The 19,593-nt window shown below is 38.8% G+C and overlaps 1 protein-coding gene across 4 annotated transcripts in view; it reads left to right on the top strand.

Moving 5' to 3' along the window:
- Bank1 (B cell scaffold protein with ankyrin repeats 1) overlaps positions 1-19,593 on the top strand; it is a 272,779-nt gene that overhangs the window by 203,532 nt on the left and 49,654 nt on the right. For all 4 annotated transcript variants that reach the window (XM_006501484.4, XM_006501483.1, NM_001310749.1 and 1 more), the window contains one exon: positions 18,682-18,760. In XM_006501484.4, the coding sequence (XP_006501547.1) occupies positions 18,682-18,760 (79 nt within the window). The remainder of the gene's footprint in view (positions 1-18,681; positions 18,761-19,593) is intronic.

Genomic DNA, 19,593 nt, shown 5'->3' with positions numbered 1-19,593 from the left:
GCCTCAGTGGGCAAATCTTAATAGCGTTCTCACGCCCGGCCAGGAAAGACGCAACAAACCAAAATCTTCTGCGGCAAAACTTTATTGCTTACATCTTTGGGAGCCAGGAGGGCAAGCGCCCAGCGCCCAGCCCCAAAAAACAAAAAGCCCCTTCTATTACATCTTTAGGAGCCAGAGCTCCGGCGCGCGCGCTCTATTGTTTACATCTTTAGGCAGCGAGCGAGCGCAGGGCGCGCAGAGCCAGAGAGATGCCAGCGAGAGAGAATGGCGGAAAACCCCGTCCCCTTTTTTAGGAGCGTTATATTTCGCCTAGGACGCATCACTCCCTGATTGGCTGCAGCCCATGGCCGAGCTGACGTTCACGGGAAAGGTAGAGTACAAGTAGTCATAAAATACCCTTGGCACATGCGCAGATTATTTGTTTACCACTTAGAACACAGGATGTCAGCGCCATCTTGTGACGGCGAATGTGGGGGCGGCTCCCAACATCTCCCCCTTTCCTTTTAATAAGAGCAAATAGGCCACCCAACTAATGAGAGTGGAGATAGAGGTCAAATCCCCAGTGTGTAGGTAAAGGAGCCATGTACAGGATTAGCTCTTAGGCTCACAGGCTTTTACCCAGAGCAACCCTGACCTGCTCCCGTGTCGTTTTTCCTGGGGGAAGGGAACTAGGACACTGAACCTTCATGAAAGATGACGTGTCTCCCTAGAATAGGCTCATATATGCCGCAGAGCCTTTCTACTGCAGTGCTTAGCCGTGCAACTCTCTCGGGCTGCTGAAGCACACTCACTCTATCCCGTGCAATGAGACTAGCCTCGTGAGATGTAAGAGCTGAGTGGCCAGCGACCTATTGCCTAAGCATAGATAACCATATATCAGGGGGAGCACCATGTTCTAGAGCTGCAAGCGCCTGGGCAATAACCACCTTGTCTCTCCTAGTTTAGGCCTTAAGCTTACAGACCAACCAAAGAAGCAACACTAATCCACAGCAAAGTGTATCTCCAAATAATATTAATCCCACCCATTTTTTAAAGAAAGAAAATGCTGAGGAGATCCAATTGGGTAATCCTTTGGTCAGGGACAGGTCCAAGCGCGTGGAGTTGACCTGAAGTCTCAATTCCCGAAGGATCTGTTCAAATTCAGCCATCCAATTCTGTAACATATACTGAAAAAGACTTTTTGACAAATTAGCTGCCCTAGTAAATTTAACATACTGAATGGAAATAACACACAATCCCGGAAACTTTTGTTCACATCCCTGCTGAGTTATTTGTCATAATACATCTAGTTGTATCTGGACAAGATCTATGAGTTGATTAACCAGCATGAGACCTCTCTGTATCTTGACATTAGCTGAGGCCTGTTCATCTATGACTGTAGTCACTGAGGCTGACAAAGTGTTAATGGTGTCAGTTGTCTGGACCTGTCCAGACAGAGCCAAGGCTGTCTGAATTAAGGCTAAACCCAGTTCCTAGTTAGTGGTAAAAAAGCAGGAGAATACTTGAGCATTATACATCACCGTCATTGGGAGTGGAAATGTCGACATTATCCCCCAACGCTGCTCTCTCTTTATTATTGACGCCCTGGACATCACCAAGACGAGGGACATCAGTATTCCCTTGGTCAGTCTGGATTTTTCGGGTGAGTCTTTCTGGTATCCAAAATGGGTTGTCTTCATTCTGTGGGAAAACACAGACCGCTCCCCTGGATCTTATCAAAATAGGATCCGGGCCATACCATTTATTATCAAGGACATTTTTCCATTTAACCATCTCATTGGGCCTATCTGGCTCTGTACAATGACGTTCAGCCGCAGTATGGCCATGAGCATCAATATTTAAAAAATTGAGTGTAAAGAGTGCCATAGACACAGACACTCTTGGTGCTCGGGGTAAAATCTCTTCAAAAGTTCCCCTCTTCTGTTTTATAAGATAGGTTTTGAGGGTGCGATGCGCACGCTCAACAATACCCTGTCCTTGAGGGTTGTATGGAAGTCCAGTCAGGTGGGTAACATCCATCTGACGGCAGAACTGCTGGAATTTTTGAGACGTATAAGCTGGTCCATTATCAGTCTTAAGGAGTTTGGGTTTCCCCCAAGCACTCCATGCCTCAAGGCAATGTTGAATCACATGTGAGGCTTTTTCTCCGGTTAACGGAGAAGCAAACATGATGCCAGAACATGTGTCAATGGACACATGGAGATATTGAAGTTTTCCAAAGGAAGAAACATGTGTAACATCCATTTGCCAGACCTGTAGAGGTCGAATACCGCGTGGGTTAATTCCCACATGAGGAACTGGCAAGAACTCACAGCAGCTTTGACATTGAGTAACAATGTCACGGGCTTCTTTTCTTGTCAAGGAGAAACGACTGCGTAATGTTTCAGCCGTCACATGAAAATTGTTATGAAAATTTCTTGCAGCCTCTACCGGGGATGATAGGGCAGCAGCCACCACTTTAGTGGCCTTATCTGCCAAATCATTTCCCAGAGCCATGGGGCCAGGTAGGCCTGAATGGGCTCTAACATGAGTAATATAAACAGGAAATCTTCTAGATAACAAAACTAATTGTATCTGCTGAAAAATATTGGCAACTCTACTGGAAGGCTTAATCACTCCAGCCACTTCTAAAAGATTTACTGCATTAACCACATAACAGGAATCTGACACAATATTAAGGGGTTCTAAAAAGGTTTTTAAAACTTCTAAAACCACTAAACATTCTACCACTTGAGGTGAATTTTCATTATATTGTTTGGATACCACTTTACCATTAGCCACATAGGCACCTATGCCAGTTTTTGATCCATCAGTATATACCACAATCCCATTTTTAAGTGGGTTTCTTCTAAACATGTAAATATTGATTTCTCTCAAAGGAGGAAATATGCGTGACATCCATTTGTCAGACCTGTAATGGCCTGACGCCACGAGGGTTTACCCCTACGTGAGTAGATAAAATTTGACAACAATCTAAAGGCATTATTAAGTAATCAGAATCATTTTCAGTAGAACCAATCTCTCTGGCAGCTCTAGGAATACCAGAGGAAGAAAAAACAGCCATGTAGGCTTGGCAAAATTATTAGTTGAGCTATTTTGTCTCTTTGTGATATAGAAAAGACAACTTGAGGACAAGAACAGAGAACCTGAAGTTCCCCTTTATAATCTTGATCTACAACTCTAGGGTGGACAATAAGACCTTGTAGGCTGCAAGAGCCTGCCTCTGTCATTATTGTCCAGTGGCTTCACCTGCTCGGGAGAGCGCCTTCCAGGCCCTAATAGCCTTTTCATCTGATTCAGAACTACTAAGAACTGGCTTCTCTAATTGATCTTTTTTCTTTTCTTTTTCCTTCTCCTTCCTTCTAATCTCTCCCCAGGTATTCTTACCTGACCTAAACTTTTCCTCGGGTTCAAGACCCTTGGAAAGGCCTGTATACTTATTTTGTGAACCATATTTTCTCTTTGCTCCTATTCTCTCTCCCCGCTTTACTTCTGATAGATTGTCCTGAACTTCATCCAGAATCCGCCCTGCCTTAACCACTTGATAACATGTGAAAAGGAACAAAAGGGCTTCTAACACTAGAGAAAGTTCAAGGCCAAACATACCTTATAAAGCTATTTTCCACTTTACTTCTGATAGACTGTCTTGAATTTCCTTAGAAAGTTCAAGGCCAGGCGTACCTCGTAAAGCTATACTTACGGGTTACCGCCGTTCCCCAGCTGAAAAGTTCTGAATTCATGCAGTTGAATCCTTCTTAACAGTCTGCTTTACGGGAACCTTTATTACCGCGACCCGCAGTTCTGGTTCTGGAATGAGGGATCTTCCTTGCGCCGGTGAAACTCCCGTCCCGAGTTTCCTCCCGGGTTTTTTCTTCCCGGATTTTTTCTCGTCCCGGAATTTCTCGTCCCGGATTTTCTCGTCCCGGATTTCAGCACCAATTCTTAATAGCGTTCTCACGCCCGGCCAGGAAAGACGCAACAAACCAAAATCTTCTGCGGCAAAACTTTATTGCTTACATCTTTGGGAGCCAGGAGGGCAAGCGCCCAGCGCCCAGCCCCAAAAAACAAAAAGCCCCTTCTATTACATCTTTAGGAGCCAGAGCTCCGGCGCGCGCGCTCGAGCGCAGGGCGCGCAGAGCCAGAGAGATGCCAGCGAGAGAGAATGGCGGAAAACCCCGTCCCCTTTTTTAGGAGCGTTATATTTCGCCTAGGACGCATCACTCCCTGATTGGCTGCAGCCCATGGCCGAGCTGACGTTCACGGGAAAGGTAGAGTACAAGTAGTCATAAAATACCCTTGGCACATGCGCAGATTATTTGTTTACCACTTAGAACACAGGATGTCAGCGCCATCTTGTGACGGCGAATGTGGGGGCGGCTCCCAACAGGCAAAACCACCAGAAATCGATAGAAAATATCAGACTTCATAAATCAGTCTTACAGGACCATTTACAGATGGAATCCTACTAAAATGAGCCACTCTGCAACTCTTAGAAGCTAAGAGAGAGAACCTGTGATCTTATTCTCATGACACCAATGTTGACTTCAAGCTGTTTCATTTGCCATTTTATCCTGAAAATTAGAAGCAACACACTCAAAGATTTCACCAGATGAGTTATGCATATCTGTACACAACAGCCTGCCTAGTTATGATTGATTTATAAACCATCATGGAATTCCGTGGGTCAAACCATGACAGTGACTGATTTTGCTCATAAGTCTGCCTGTGTTTTGCACATGGCCTGTTTATGGTGACTCAGATACGGCAGCCCAAAGGGGATATGGAGGATAGTCTTCCAAACTAGATGACTTGAGTGATGGAGGTTGAGCCTGGGCTGAGTTCAGCTGACAATAAGCTGTGAGATCTGTTCTTTTCCATGAAGATAAAACCCTCTATGTTTCATGAACTACCTTTCATCTCTGTGGTCAAGTCTAAAAATGAGCATTCTGTGAGAAAGACAAGCAAACGTGTTATTTCTATGATCTGGATATACAAATTGCACAGAGGTACTTATGCTTACTCTAGAGTAAAATCAATGAAGAATAAAAACTCTATACCCTTCAAATGGAGGAGACATGAGTACTTCTTAGTTGTAAGGAGTGTGGAGGTTCTGTAAGAACCCATGGAATGGTAAATATATGTACAAAAATTATGAATATAATTGTACATTTCAGGCAAGTTATATATTTTAATATAAACATATATTTAAACATATATTCCATAATTGTTACATGTTTATATAAACTGAGCTATGTAAATGAGAACTAATCTCTGGCAGTGCCCTCCTTTATTTTATTTATACTTTAGGAACATTTGTCATATTATTTATTGATTTTTGTATTATCGGTTTCCTATCCACTAGAGCAAAGGCAGCACATAGTCAGAAAACTCTATCTTGTTTTCTTTATGGCTGTATCCTGGATCCCTCCCTGGCACATAGTGTGTATCCATTTATTTATGGAATGAATGAACTCATCCATGCATGGATGCACTCACCAATATATAGGGCCATAAATTCAGTAGCATCGTTGGGGACTCTCAAACTGAATGCTGAGATATCAGCTACGTGGTGGTTCATGGCACTGCCTTCCGTATATCACAGAATTCACACATGACAACGGCTATCATCCAAACTCCTTCTACTCTGTTTCAATTCCATGGAAAATATGATTTCTACAATCACCTTTCCTCTGTATTTTACTTCACATCCAGTGGCCTTTGCTCAAAGCTTTTTTTTTTTTTCCTTCCACAAGATGGAATTCGTGAAGCCTCATAAAATCACAGTTAATAAGCTTCCTGTTTTGCCTTGAGGTCTCTCCAGTAGTTCATAACAGCACTTATTTTGAAAAGCATGAGAGCTGTAGTTCACAAATACCTTCTGCCATATTAAGAGTCATGTGAAACTGATGAGAAAAGACTCTACTTGCCTTTAGAAAAATTAAAGCCCTTAAAGCCTTAAAAGCAATAAAAGATTCTTACTTGATTTTGTCAGATAGGAGGTGCGTTATAATGCATATCTATGATCTTCCATACACATGGACATTCTAAGGAAATGCTATTTTGTTCTAAATTGGAAAAAACAACTCAAAAATTCATGAGTTATACAGTTTTCATAGTACAGCATTTGAAAATGTCTTCAATTTTGGTTGCAGATAAAAAAAATATAAAATGTTGCATTCTACTAGTTAACACTCTTTGGAGAAAATCAAGTGTACATAATCAAGATTTCATCAAAATAATTTTCTGTTAAAGCACATAATCTGTTACATCACTGAGACCTGTAAAATTACCTAACTTCATAAACCTTTCTAATTTTCCTTTTAAAATTTGCCATGAGCTAAGAGCACATATAAGCCTATAACATACAGTTCAAAAATGCATAAACACAAGAAAAAAACCTTGACATGTATTTACCATCACAGGGGCATGCTCCTCCCGACCATCCTTGGTAATTCATTTGAATCATTCCAAAATTCCTGTGAGCCAATAAATAAACAAAAGAAGTGTGAAGTTTGGGATTAAAAGTTGTGTTGGTCACCCTTGGCTCTAGTGAACGTGGCTCATGGAAGGATAAGGGGGAAGAACTGGGTGGTCCAGTGTTCAGTGCTCCATTCATGGACAATAGGCACAGTTAAACAGCAGGGGAGGAGTTCAGCTGCCACCATTGTTATTGCAATTACTGTGACAGACAACCATTACTGCTCCTCAGTGTGCAGGGAAAATCATCAATTCTTTACCTGAATGTACCCCTTTAAGAATTTCCTAATCACATAATTCTTTTGAGAAAGGCACTATAATTCTTCAATTTAATATTTAACAGTTGAATAAACTGAGTAACAGAAAAGTTAAATATTCGATGGTAGCGTCAGGTTCATGGTGTTATCCAGACTGAGACTGGAACTTGACCCTTCACCTGTATTGTTATGCTTCTTCAGGAAGGTGCAGCATTGCCTACTAGATTATAGAAAGATTCAAACCTCTAATTTAGGAAGTGAGACAGCACTGGAACTCTGGAATGTCAGCACGCACTTCAGTATAAGAAGCACAGTGATGCTTCAGTTTCACCTGTGTAATAGCCTTCCCTCATGGCTCAATGGTAAACATTGTCAATGTGTATCAAAAAAGCCAAGATGGCGGCACTTGGATTAATAAAATAAATTTGACTGAGAAAAATGAAATAACAAAAGCAAAAAAAAAAAAAGTCGTGGGTCTGGGAAAGGAACTCGTCAGGTTAGAGGTGGGTGGGCATTGATACAAGTGAGAGGGGGTGAGAGAGAAGAGGCTTTGGAGAGCAACCCATAGACACTATGCACGTGTTTGAAATGAACAGAGCACAAAATTCATTTTAAATTCACATGACTTGTTTGTATCAACATTTAGCCATCACTTTGAGGTTATCTGATTCCAGATCTTGGGGTTGTTCTTCCTGAACATGTGGTAGAATGAGCTACAGAGTCACTAATGAAATAGACCAATGGCAGAGCCCAACTCTACCAGACCTAATCTAGCTTAACAGCCTCAGGTGGGAGCGAGGCCAAGGTGCAATGTTCAGCCTCTGCACAGCAAAGCTGAAACACATCATATGCCTTACACAGTCTCTCACTTGATGTTATATAAAAGCTCATCTTCCTCTCTCGTCTATATGTATTTCTTGTTCAAAGTGAAATCAAAAGGAAGTAGTGTCTTAATGAGCAAGTCTGGCAATGTTATCATACAAGTGAAAAAGATACAGTCCCTGAGACAGAACTCCTGAAGTCTATCACAGTATGCTGGGTACTGAGTAACATTGAAATGCAAATTTGGACAGATGTTACTGGACCAGATAAAAAGAATGAGGAAACACAAGAACAGAGCAGAAAACTGGTGAAGGAGAGAACTCCTCATTAGGCTTTGAGCTAGCAGAGCTGAGGATGGTTTCAGAGTCACTCAAACCATGAGGTAGTTTGATGTCCTGTGTCCCTGGATGAACCAGGATGGAAAACTTTAGCACTTTGATTTGAATTTGAATTTTTGGCTAAAAATTAACAAAACAAGAATGAAAATATCAATATAAAGTTGTCTGTGGTGATGAGTGTATAGAAATCAAAGTAGTCTTAAATCACCATTTAAAATTAATTTTAATGGTCTCATAAAATTTAGACACGTATATCTACCGATGTTTAGAATTTTTCTTTGGCCTTTTTCTGTCTAACAAGATAGGTAAAGCCTACTCACTAAAATGTTTCCTCTGAACTCAATAACACTGTCTATAAAGTGAATTTTTGGTAAATAAGAAGGAGAACATGGACTTTTCTAATATTATATGGAATATCCAGAGTCATCTTTTAATGTACAAAGTGGTGGTGGCCTTGCCTCCTTCTAAGTATACCACATGAGTCAGGATCTGATTGAATTAATTTTATGTTTCCTACTTATTAATAGTCTTTAGACTATCACATCATTAACCAAAGAGATCAATTGGATTTCAAAGTCCAAGAACTAGCAACATAGATTTAAAATTTTTCATCCTTCTGTATAAAATGGAAGGATGTTGAACTGTGGTCAGCCATGATGTCATCACTGAATAACAAGTTTCATTTCCCAGTGTCTTGTCATCTGTCCACAGGACAGGTGAGTTAGACAGTGGAAGAGGCACCAAGTTCTAGTATAGAATACTAGACTTGGGTCCATTTAAGTTCTTAACCCCAAAGCACTGGCTTATTCTGGGTTTCCTTCCCTGCTTATTAGGTAAGCCAAAACCTCTACTACCTCCTCCTCCTCCTCCTCCTCCTCCTCCTCCTCCTCCTCCTCCTCCTCCTCCTCCTCCTCCTCCTTTTGTTCCTGTTCCTCCTCCTCCTTCTCCTGTTCCTCCTCCTCTCCTTTCTTCTCCTTCTCCCTCCCCCTCCCCCTCCCCCTCTCCCTCTCCCTCTTTCTCTTGCCCTCCCCTCCCCCTTTCCCTTCCCTTCCTTCCTCTTCCCTCCTTCTCCTTCCCTTCCCTTCTTTTCTTTTCTTTTCTTTTCTTTTCTTTTCTTTTCTTTCTTTCTTTCTTTCCTTCCTTCTTCCCTTCTTCTTCTCCTTCTCCTCCTCGTCCTCCTCGTCCTCCTCCTTCTCCTTCTCCTTCTCCTTCTTCTTCTCACCATCCATACAACTCTCCTACCAAGCTTATGAGACTAATGCAAAGACTGGGGTATATGTAAACACATCAAAACACATTATTTTATATACAACATAATCCAGATCATTTTATTCTGATATTTTGAGTCAATAGTCTACTAAATAACTAAAGACAGGATTTCAACTCACTACATAGCTTATAGCACAGGCTGGTCTCCAGTGCTTGCCCTTCCTATCTCCACCTTCTAAGTACTGGGCTCACAGGTTCATGACTGCCAAGCTGTTTCTGTTCCTCTAAGTATTTATGACTCAGGGCATTTGATATGTTTTTCCTTGTACTTATTTGTTTTCTTCCCTCCTGATGCAATCTCGGCTTGATTGGAAGACAGGGAAGTAAGGGTGTCTGCATACAGACCTGATATCCCCACATGAGGAGTGGCGGATAGAACCGAGCACAAGACATTCCGTTCATCCAGTGACTATAAGCAACCACTCAAGGAACCTGCTAGCCTCTCTATCCCATTTCTGACTTGCTAAGAACAGTAAGCAGTTTGTTACATTGTTTGAGAAAGGTTTGGAAGGTGGAGCCAGACTTAAGTTAGTGCAATGCTACTAGGGAGATGAAGTCTTTTGTAAGCTGCATACTTGTAACATTTTCACTTTGAAACATTTGTTGTTGTTTTTGAAAGACTTAGACCTAAAGCAGCATGCAGAATTCTCTGATTACATAATATATCACCATTCACCTCATTTGTTTATCTTCTTTGAACACAAGAAATATAAGGTACTTTCTCTATACATGTAACTAAGCTCTGTGTGTGTGTGTGTGTGTGTGTGTGTGTGTGTGTGTGTGTGTGTGTGTGTCGCGCACTCAAAACTGCCTAGCTATTTATCATTAAGGGAAAAAAAAACAAGAAAAATGTTCCTGGAAGGCTGATCCTCAGTGATCTGGCCCTGGCCCTTCATTACACTCCTTAATTGGCATCCATACTATGGGATTCTTTGATAATGTTTTCTACTTTAAAGTGTCCTTATCACAATTGTGCTCATCTCTTCTTTATGATTTGAGAATGGGCCTTCTGTTTCTATGAAAGTTTGTCAGTAATCCAGAATATTTGTCTTATGTGCTCTTTCTTGGCAAATCCCAGCCCCTGACCTGAGTGGTCAGGTGTGATTGGGGAATCAGAACAACTGAACACGTCAGGTTTTCCTTAATTCTATACACAGATACCCATTTCCCAACCCTCTGGCTAAGCCAGACAGTTCCTGTCCCTCAAATAGAACCTATGGTCTCTTGCTCTATTCTTCAGCTGTTTTGATTATGTTCTTTACTGTACACGGTGGTGTGGCCTGCCCTGCCTTTATCTCTTTTCAATGTTTTATGATCCTAACTAGAAGTCTTAGATGCCACCAACCTGAGGTTAGTTTCTTCCAAAACTCTTGAGCCATCACTTCTATGACATTTGTGACTCAGTGTATAGAGTCAGTAACTTGTCATGTATATTAGATTAATTCTGGTATTCATTTTCTTATCTGTCTTATTGTGTGAGACTTCCAGTAAGAATACTAACTGTATATCATTGGACAAGTGATTTAACCCATCATTCTTATTTTTCATTCATTTAATGAGAATCATAATAGTAACCTAACTCAAAAAAGGTACCTTGAAAATTAAATATGTTAGCCCAAATATAAAGCTTATAGCATGTTCTGAGACATAGTAAGTAAAATTTTATCCTTAGTAACTATTAATAATAAAGATATTTTAGCTATTATATATGTTATGAGTTTTACTAAAAGAAACAATTTAATTTTTAATTTGGTCTCCAGTTCTTCCTTTCCCAATTTCTGATATTTAATACAGTTTGAGTAAGTGTCTTAATAAAACTAAAAATTATTGTCTTCAACATTATTGTATTTCTATACTGTCTGGACTTTGCTTCTGTTGAGTTGATATTGCTTCTGATTTGTCTTAAAGACTTTCTAGTGAGTTGTAAATTTTTATAAAACTGTTTGTCATGGGGCAAACTGCTTACCATGGTATTCATTCTCTTCACTCAGAAGGTAGTAAATGACAATCCCAAGGAAGATAAAGAAAGCCTTACCTTGGTGTTATAATTCCACATTCCATAGTGATCCAAAATTGCTCAGATAACTAGACAAAATGTTAACATGCATGTTGGAAGATGATCTGAGATAGTGTTTCCTTATTCCCTTTGTGTTAGGCCATTGTCAGTTGGTATGGATTTTTACCACTGTCAGAGACACTTTAAGACAAAGTGATTATCATGAATCTTTTCCCTCTTTCCAAATGGATTATTTTAAGACTCCTTGGGCATATACATATTCAAGCTTGAACCTATCCCACCCATCAAATACTTAGCTCAGCCTTTAAGCAATAAGAGGTGGTCTTCATTTATAAAGAAGGAAATGCCTTCTCACAAATAGCTGAAGCTGAAGGCAGGGCTTAGTAGACAAGATGACTTATATCCACATGCCTCTACACTCTGAAGAATGCTGCTTCCAGATTTAAATGGGTGCTAGCTAAGTTCTGGCTCCCTTTAGACTTGCTGTGATCCCTTTCAGACTATGCCTATGAAGATTAGAAATTGTTGTCACCCATAGATGAAATTTGTGTAGTAAATCCCTTGTGGCTTTAAAATGCTAAGTCTCCTTCACTACAAGCAAACTCCTGATGCTTAGTGACAGAATGAAGTGGTGTGGGCTTATTGTATAATAGTCATAAAATATACAGTGACTATTTACTATCTTGGCAAAGGGCCCCATAAAATAAAATTTATTTCAGGATTACAAATTTCTTTTTTAAAAAAGTTGTATCTGAACTAAACAAAAGGATGTTTTTCTGCCAATGTGAGCTTATTGTTTTTACTGATTCTCTCTGAATTTGATTTCCTATGCAAGTATGGGGGAAATAAATTTCTTTAATAGCAATGCTTTCCCTTCTACCAGGAAAGTTTCTGTTTGACACTACCTTAAATACATTCAATTACAGAAAATGCACTGTTAAGAAGTTTGTGCTTATTATCAACCTCTCATTGTACTTTGCTACAGTCTGTGGCTCCTTTGGAATGCGCCACGTATGTCTCTTATGCAGAAGTGATATTCCTTGAAGAAAAATCTGGGTATGTATGCTGCTAATGTACTCGCCAGAGTGCAGTAGGACTGAAACTGCCTCCTGCTCACTGACGCCAACGGATCCTGACAACTGGGATGAAGTGACTGTGATAGGTTTAATAAGAAAATTATTCATCAGAGATATGTATAGGTTTCGCAAGGGGTCTTATTCCTTTTCTTCTTTATAAAACACTTCACTCCCACCAATGATCATTTGAGCCTTGAGAGCAGAAATGTTGTTTAGCCTCCCACCACATCTTCAATGAATAAGTGTTTCACCTCTCCTTGCTATCAATCATCCATGTCTCAAATACTTTGATCAATAGGATCCAGCTCTCCTTATTCCATATTTGGAAACTGCGATGATCTCAGCCACATGAATCCTGAGAGTAGGTTTGCAGCAACAGAGGCACTGAGGATAGTTCTGTCTAATTTGTCAAATAACACTTATTTGTTCATCGTAATAGTATAAAATTAAACAGTCCTTTGTTTCATTTGTCAAATAACACTTATTATCTAACAACTGAAGAGTATAATTTCTGTAGGAAATTGCTAAGTGTCTAGCTGGCATTTTACATTTGCTTCTAGCTTGCATTCAGAAACCACTCATACCTCTTATTTTAGATGAATAGAGTATCCTCCCGTGGTAAGGATGGCAACGCAGACCTCTATTGCTCTGCTATTTTGACCATTTGCTTCTTTAACCCTGACTCAAATTATTAAAGACTTGAAAACAGCCGACAACAGGCTTTCAGAAATGGCTGGCACAAGTGTAGACCTGGCACTTTGCCTTCACTAACTTCAGTCTGCCAATTTGAAGCCATGTAGATCTGTTTGCTCTCTACTTTCTACTTGGTGTCCCTTCATATGATATTTTAAAGCTTGATTTGATTAGAATATTCCAAACAGGTTAATGATTTATATCCTCGTCATGGTGGTGCCTTGTGTGTCCTCTATTGAACTTTTTTACTAGATTTAAATTTGAGGTGAAACCCAATGTCTAGACTTTGAAATGCTCGGTAGTGAACTTTGTGCGTGCTCCTATTCTTGACATAAACAGAAAACTAGAGCGACTGATGCTCTAGGTGTGGCAATGCACATGCTCAGTCAAGATCTCTTATCAGCTTCTCACTGCTTACATATCAACTCTGTAGCCCATCTATGTGGATAGCTGGTCCCTTCCTTTGCATTCCCATTATGCAATGCCTTATGGGTGGGTGCCATGAGTCCTACCTCCCATCATTTTGTGTTAGAAGAAGGGAAGTTAATTTTGAAACTATTGTAAACAAATATTTGTAGTGTCAGTGTTGTAAAATCTAAGTTTAATAATGTGTGGGATAATATGAGGTTCCATCAGCCTGTATTCTGGGATTTCCATCTCTTTCATGGGTTTACAAATGAAGCTATACCAGATGGACTCTCAAGCAGGTATGAGTGCCTAACCTACACACCATGCCCAGGAATCCTGCTTAATGCCTATGTGTATAAAGAGGTCTGGCACGAACCTATAATAAAATTTATGCTTGAGTCCCTTTACCTAAATTAGGTGTAATTTCAAAAGATCTTTTTTCATATCATACCATTTTCTTTTTTTTTAATTGGATATTTTATTTATGTACATTTCAAATGTTATCCCCTTTCCCAATTCCCCCCCCAAAAAACCCTATCCCATTCCCCCCTCCTCCTGCTTCTATGAGGGTGTGCTCCCACCCACCTACCCTCTCCTGCCTCCCCACCCTTGCATTCCCCTACACTGGAGCATCAAGTCTTCACAGGGCCAAGGGCCCATTCTCTCATTAATGCCGGGGTGTCCAGATTTAATATTTTATCATTTTAGACTCTTTGGCTTTATTCTTTATATTATATTTTGAATACAACTCATCTTTATTCAACCTTGTAACTGAATATAAATGTTGACATAAACATGACCATGACTGTATGCAAACTATGACAACATAAAATGCAGTTCTGTAGTAAAACACTCTTAAAATAATAGAGATAACAGTTGCAGAGTGTTTTCCTGTCACCAACCTTTATTCCAAGTACTTGCTATCACTTATGCTTTTACAATAACTCTATTAGGTGAGATATATTCAAGCTCTTTGACATCTAAGGAAGCCAAGGCAGGGAGGAACTTGCTGAGCTAATGTAAGTATTAATGGGAGAGAAAGTCCTGAAACCAGATCTGTGTGATGGCTTTCCATTCTCAGAACTCACAACCTATCGAATCTGTACATGTTCCAAAGGGATACTGATGATCGAAGGCAGGCTGCAATCACCAGCAGCTGCACTACAGACCTCTTCAACTAAGCGACTGTAAAGAAGGATTGCCATTTTGCTTCTTGTCACAATTTACATCTGACAAAATGTCAGCTGCTGTTTGGATCACATGGTTTTCTCTTTGCATGAACCACCCAGCCTTGCCTTTGCTTTTCTTTACTAGAACAGCGACATTTGTTCTTCCTCCAAATCATCTGTTGCACCTACATCTGTTAGATCAGTTAACATACATCAACTTCTACAATTGGATTCATGATGCATCTCTCAACCTTTCTCATCCTTCCAAACCCAGTCCTAGCTATGTTATAAAGAATGATTTCACTAGTATCTTATACTGAAATCTTCAATTAAGCAAAAGACAAAATTATAATTCCTTAGTGTATCTTATATTGATTTTTTTCCCAAGCTAAATATTTAGCATCTTTGGGGAATGATATTATAGCTTTATACACAGAGAAAAATCATTAAGAAATGTTTGCTGCCTGATTTCTCCATGTTGGTGATAATGGTCATGTTTAAAATTGTTACTTGTGAATGGTATGCTGAGAACTTCCTGGGTTGAGGTTGGTGAGAATGTTGGGTAAAGATCCCTAAGCCAGAAACTCTTCCTTGTGTAAGATGTCTCTGCTCAGTTCTGAATATCATTCTGAAATCAAGAATAGTTCATTAAGAACAACTCTTTTCTTAGTTTAGATTGTTGAGTGTGTAGTTAAACCTCTCTTGTTTCTCTGCCTTTTTTCTCATCCTTGTACTCACTAAAGCCTTCTTCCCATTGCTTTCTTCCCACCCAGCTTCATCTCTACAATATGGACACAGCTCTGTGGGTTTCATTTTCAGTGTACCGTTCAGACATTTGTAGTAACAAACTTATCTATTTAATATCATGGCCAGTTTATCATTGTATGTTTTTCAAAGGAGTAAGACAGTAGTTGAACAAGTATGTTTTATAGTTGATGCTCAGTAGCCCATATCTAACTGCTCTTCTGAAATCTTCAAAGCACAACTTTGACTCTGTACTTGAAGTTCAGGTCTGTTAGTCTTATTTTTCAGTTATGTGTTACTAATCAAATCAATAGTTTATCTGTCCACTATAAAACTACTTTGTTTCAGAGATTAAAGGACTACTTCATAGTCATGCATCTACTCCAAATATATTTTCAAGTGTTCCTAGATCCAATACAAAGCATATTTAAACTGAACATGTCCTTCTCTAGACTGCTAGCTTAGTTCTAGGTTGCACTGAAAAATGCCTTGTTAATGTAAAATGTGTGAGAAGGGGAGAGAATTCTCTAAAGGAATGATCTTTAAAGGAAGGCTTTAGGCTGAGAGCTGGTCACCAGATACTGGTGGAGTAGAAACTTTCATGGTCATATTTAACTCCCTTCCTCCAGCCTTTGAGATCAGAGTTCTTAAACATCCTGTCTACACCACGTCCTGTCTACACCCTCACTGAAGTCCTTGACTATAATGAGGCACTCTCACTCTGATGTTGTCAGTTCTTATTTTGAAAACCAAATCCTGAGTATAGTTACCCTCTGACCCTTGTCACACAGTTTCTGAAAGGAAATTTTGTACATGATGTATTTCATTCTTTGCCCATACCTAGCTACTTAAGATTACTCTAACTGATGAATCCACATAATTCTATTATGCTTCTTCTTACCAGGCTCCCCAGCAACTGTCCCAAAATCCAGATGAACTGGTTGGTACAGCTTTTCTTCTGACCTTTTTGAAGCCTTTATCTTTAGGATGCATTTGCAGCTTTCTGTCCTGTTTTTTTCTGCAGCATCTATCTCCAGACTGCCCCTTTTGTTTGTCCTTCCATGCTCTGTCTATGATGCCTAGACTCTAACTTCAAGTTTGGACACTATCTGGGTGACCTGTCTATTGGTAGAGTTGGGGAATTAAAATCAGCAACCATCATTCTATTGGGGTCAATTTAATTTTCTATTTTATTTCTCTATTTTATCTGTAATGAAGCTTTATTAAAATAAATAAAATAGTATATTTTATTTCCCTTTATCTTTCAGCAGCAATATGATAATTTTGACTTTAGTTTTCAACTTTCTTCCTTTGATAACAGCATATGTACTATATAGAAACTTTACTGAATGTTTAACAAATGTATAAATAATGTTAGACAGAGGAAAAGAAACCATGCTTCCTTAAAAGTATTTATAAGAAGAAAAATCTATCAAGTCTATATTTTTCTCATTAAGCCTTAATAAAGTGAGGGGCATAGATAATACTACTCACATTTCACAGGGTTGAAAGTTGAGGTTTAAAGTATTTCACCTGACATCATATAGCTGATGAATTACTCAATTGTGATTTCTCTTTCAATTAATCTACAGTCCACACTTCATTCAATAGGACTCACAGCCAACCACTAGTGTCTAGATATCAGAGTAGAGTGAGACTCATCTTTGACATCATCATTGGTTTTGCATAAGAGTTATTATATTGATATATCATCAAATCAAGCATATTTTTAAAATACAATTGTAAGATGAGAGGTAAACATTTGTTTTTCTAGTATTAATATTTCAGAATAATTTCAGATTATTCTGATTCAAATGCTAGAGAATACAATTACTCACATAGCATTAAATACACAAAATATTAATTGCATAGATCTTGGGCTAAGATAAAATTTAGAAGGAGGTTCCTTTGGGATATTCTTGAGTTTAGGCTATTTACAGATACGGACTGATTAAAACCATGACACAAAACTTACTCCAATATATTTGTATTTCTTTACAATCATATCTAGGCACTAGCTCTTATTGTATAGTAATTTTCATAAATCTTCAAGTCTTTGGAAATTATTTCTGATGTCTAACAGGTATTAAAAAATTCTTTGTGTAATTTTGAGAGTACTATAGACTTCTAAGCTATATTCTTGATCCACATATAAAATGTCAGCTTATGCTAATTAGAAATCAAAGGTACCTATATAAAACAAGATTTTATGATTTTAAAATATTAATACTTGCAAATATTATCTAACACATCAATGTTATCATTTTATACATTACAATTAGAAGAAGGGACTGAGGTCTAGAATGATCTATTAACTCAATAAAGAACTGAGACACTTCTTCCTTATTTTTATGATTCCCAGGAAAAATAGAGGTTATGATGCTTTTGTGAAGTGCACTCATTAAAAAATAAATCAGTTCCATTGGGTTTTCATTGGCCAACAGAGATGGCAAATAAAATTGATGAGGTCAGGGTACAGGTCAAATACATGAGAATACCTTGGCTGAGTGCACCAATGCGGATGCTTGTAACATATAAGAAATGGTCTCATCATTTCTGTCAATTCTGTTAAGAAAAAACTGTATTTTGAATAAGCCACTTGAAATGTGTTTTTAAACCTTGCGGTCCCTAGTAAACACAGTCATATCCCATCCTTTTCTCTATGTAATTTCGACAAATGCAGTTGCTATTATTTGGCTGTCTTTGTTCCACAATTATAGGAGCACCATCTCCCCAGTGATAGCAGGATTTTGTCCTCTCTTGGTAATTCTCTTTTCTAAATATAGTAGCACCTGGCGTGTAGATCCTGGGGTGTGATTCAGTTGTGGAGTGAAAACTTAGCATGTGGGATACCCTGTGCTGAAACTCCCCAGCAGGTAAATAAGTAAGTCAGTAAATAAATAAATAAATAAATAAATAAATAAATAAATAAATACTAGAACTGACTTCAAATTGACAAATAAGTGGAAATAAGTGAGCTTCCTTTCTTCCTTATAAAGATTTGGAATAGACATCTCTGTAATTTTATTACTTTCATTCTAACATAATATACCTGATTTTTAAAATTCTCATCTTTCAAATAATAAAATTCTCATCTTTCAAATAATAAAAGCAACAGTTTTAAGAGAAACAATTATATTCAGTTTCAGGGAGGTCTTTACCACACCCAAACTCATGATTTTCTTCAAGTTGTTGTGTTTCTTTTTCAAATTAATCTGTTATTCAAGATGGATGTCTTATTTTCTCATTTGTTCTTTTTGATATTTGTGCCATATATCATTGAACACATGTAGATGGTTGTAACCAAAACTGGTAATGAAGAAATAAGTCTTTAATAAAACTTTAACAGCATTTCTTTCCCTCTAGGTAAGATTAAAACATATTATTAAAAATTACCTTCCTTCATTTCAGAGCCAAAACACTGGCAGAAATAGCAAGCAAGAAAATGACTATGAAGAAGATGTAATCTCATTTTCCACATATTCACCCTGTAAGTTTTTCTCTACTCCATGAATACAGATAGGTTTTGAGTGTGGTGTATTAAACTCAAAAATAAGACTGAACAAAATGTAGAAAGTTATTTCATCAACTGAAGAATTTTTAAATATTGAGGTAAAGATAATTTCTTGCCTCACGTTTGATAATTTAAATGCCTTTAACAAGGTCAAGATCTAATAATGAAATATGAGTTTTCCTACCCTGAAAAATTATAGAAGTCACTTTGATACAGTTTTCTAAGTTTTTGAAACCTGTATTTCCAAGTCGATTTTTCAAAACTGAATCCTTTTTTTTTTTTTTTTTTTTTTTTTTTTTTGTGGAGCTGAGTTCTCTCAGCTGAGAAGTAGAAAGCTGAGGCTAGGATGTTTCATAGATTTCAATGCATCTCTATGTCTAACATCTGAAGATGAATTCTGTGTTCCTACAGGTTCAGGTCAGGTCTTATTAGCATACAGTGGCCTGTTTACCATCATCACCAGCATTTATAATGAGCATCTCAACCTCCTCCTCCTCCTCTCCCCCCTCCCCTTCCTCCCCCCCCCTCCTCCTCCTCCTCCTCCTCCTCCCCCCTCCCTCTCCTCCTCCTCCCCCTCCTCCCCCTCCTCCTCCTCCTCCTCCTCCTCTTCCCCCCTCTCCTCCTCCTCCTCCTTCTCCCCCTCCTCCTCCTCCTCCTCCCCCCTCTTCCTCCAGAGCACCCCACTCTGTATCATAATGATGATGGAGTACCCAATGTCTCCACCTGCTGACTTCCCTCCTCAGCCAACAAAAATGTTCTTTTCTTTTCCTTTTAAGTTAATTCAAAAATATTGAAGTCATTTTGAACTT

The sequence above is a fragment of the Mus musculus genome, chromosome 3, assembly GCF_000001635.26.
Source record: "Mus musculus strain C57BL/6J chromosome 3, GRCm38.p6 C57BL/6J".
Classification (NCBI taxonomy): domain Eukaryota; kingdom Metazoa; phylum Chordata; class Mammalia; order Rodentia; family Muridae; genus Mus; species Mus musculus.
The sequence above is the reverse complement of the archived record's forward strand: the minus strand, read 5'-3'. Positions and strand labels throughout refer to the sequence as shown.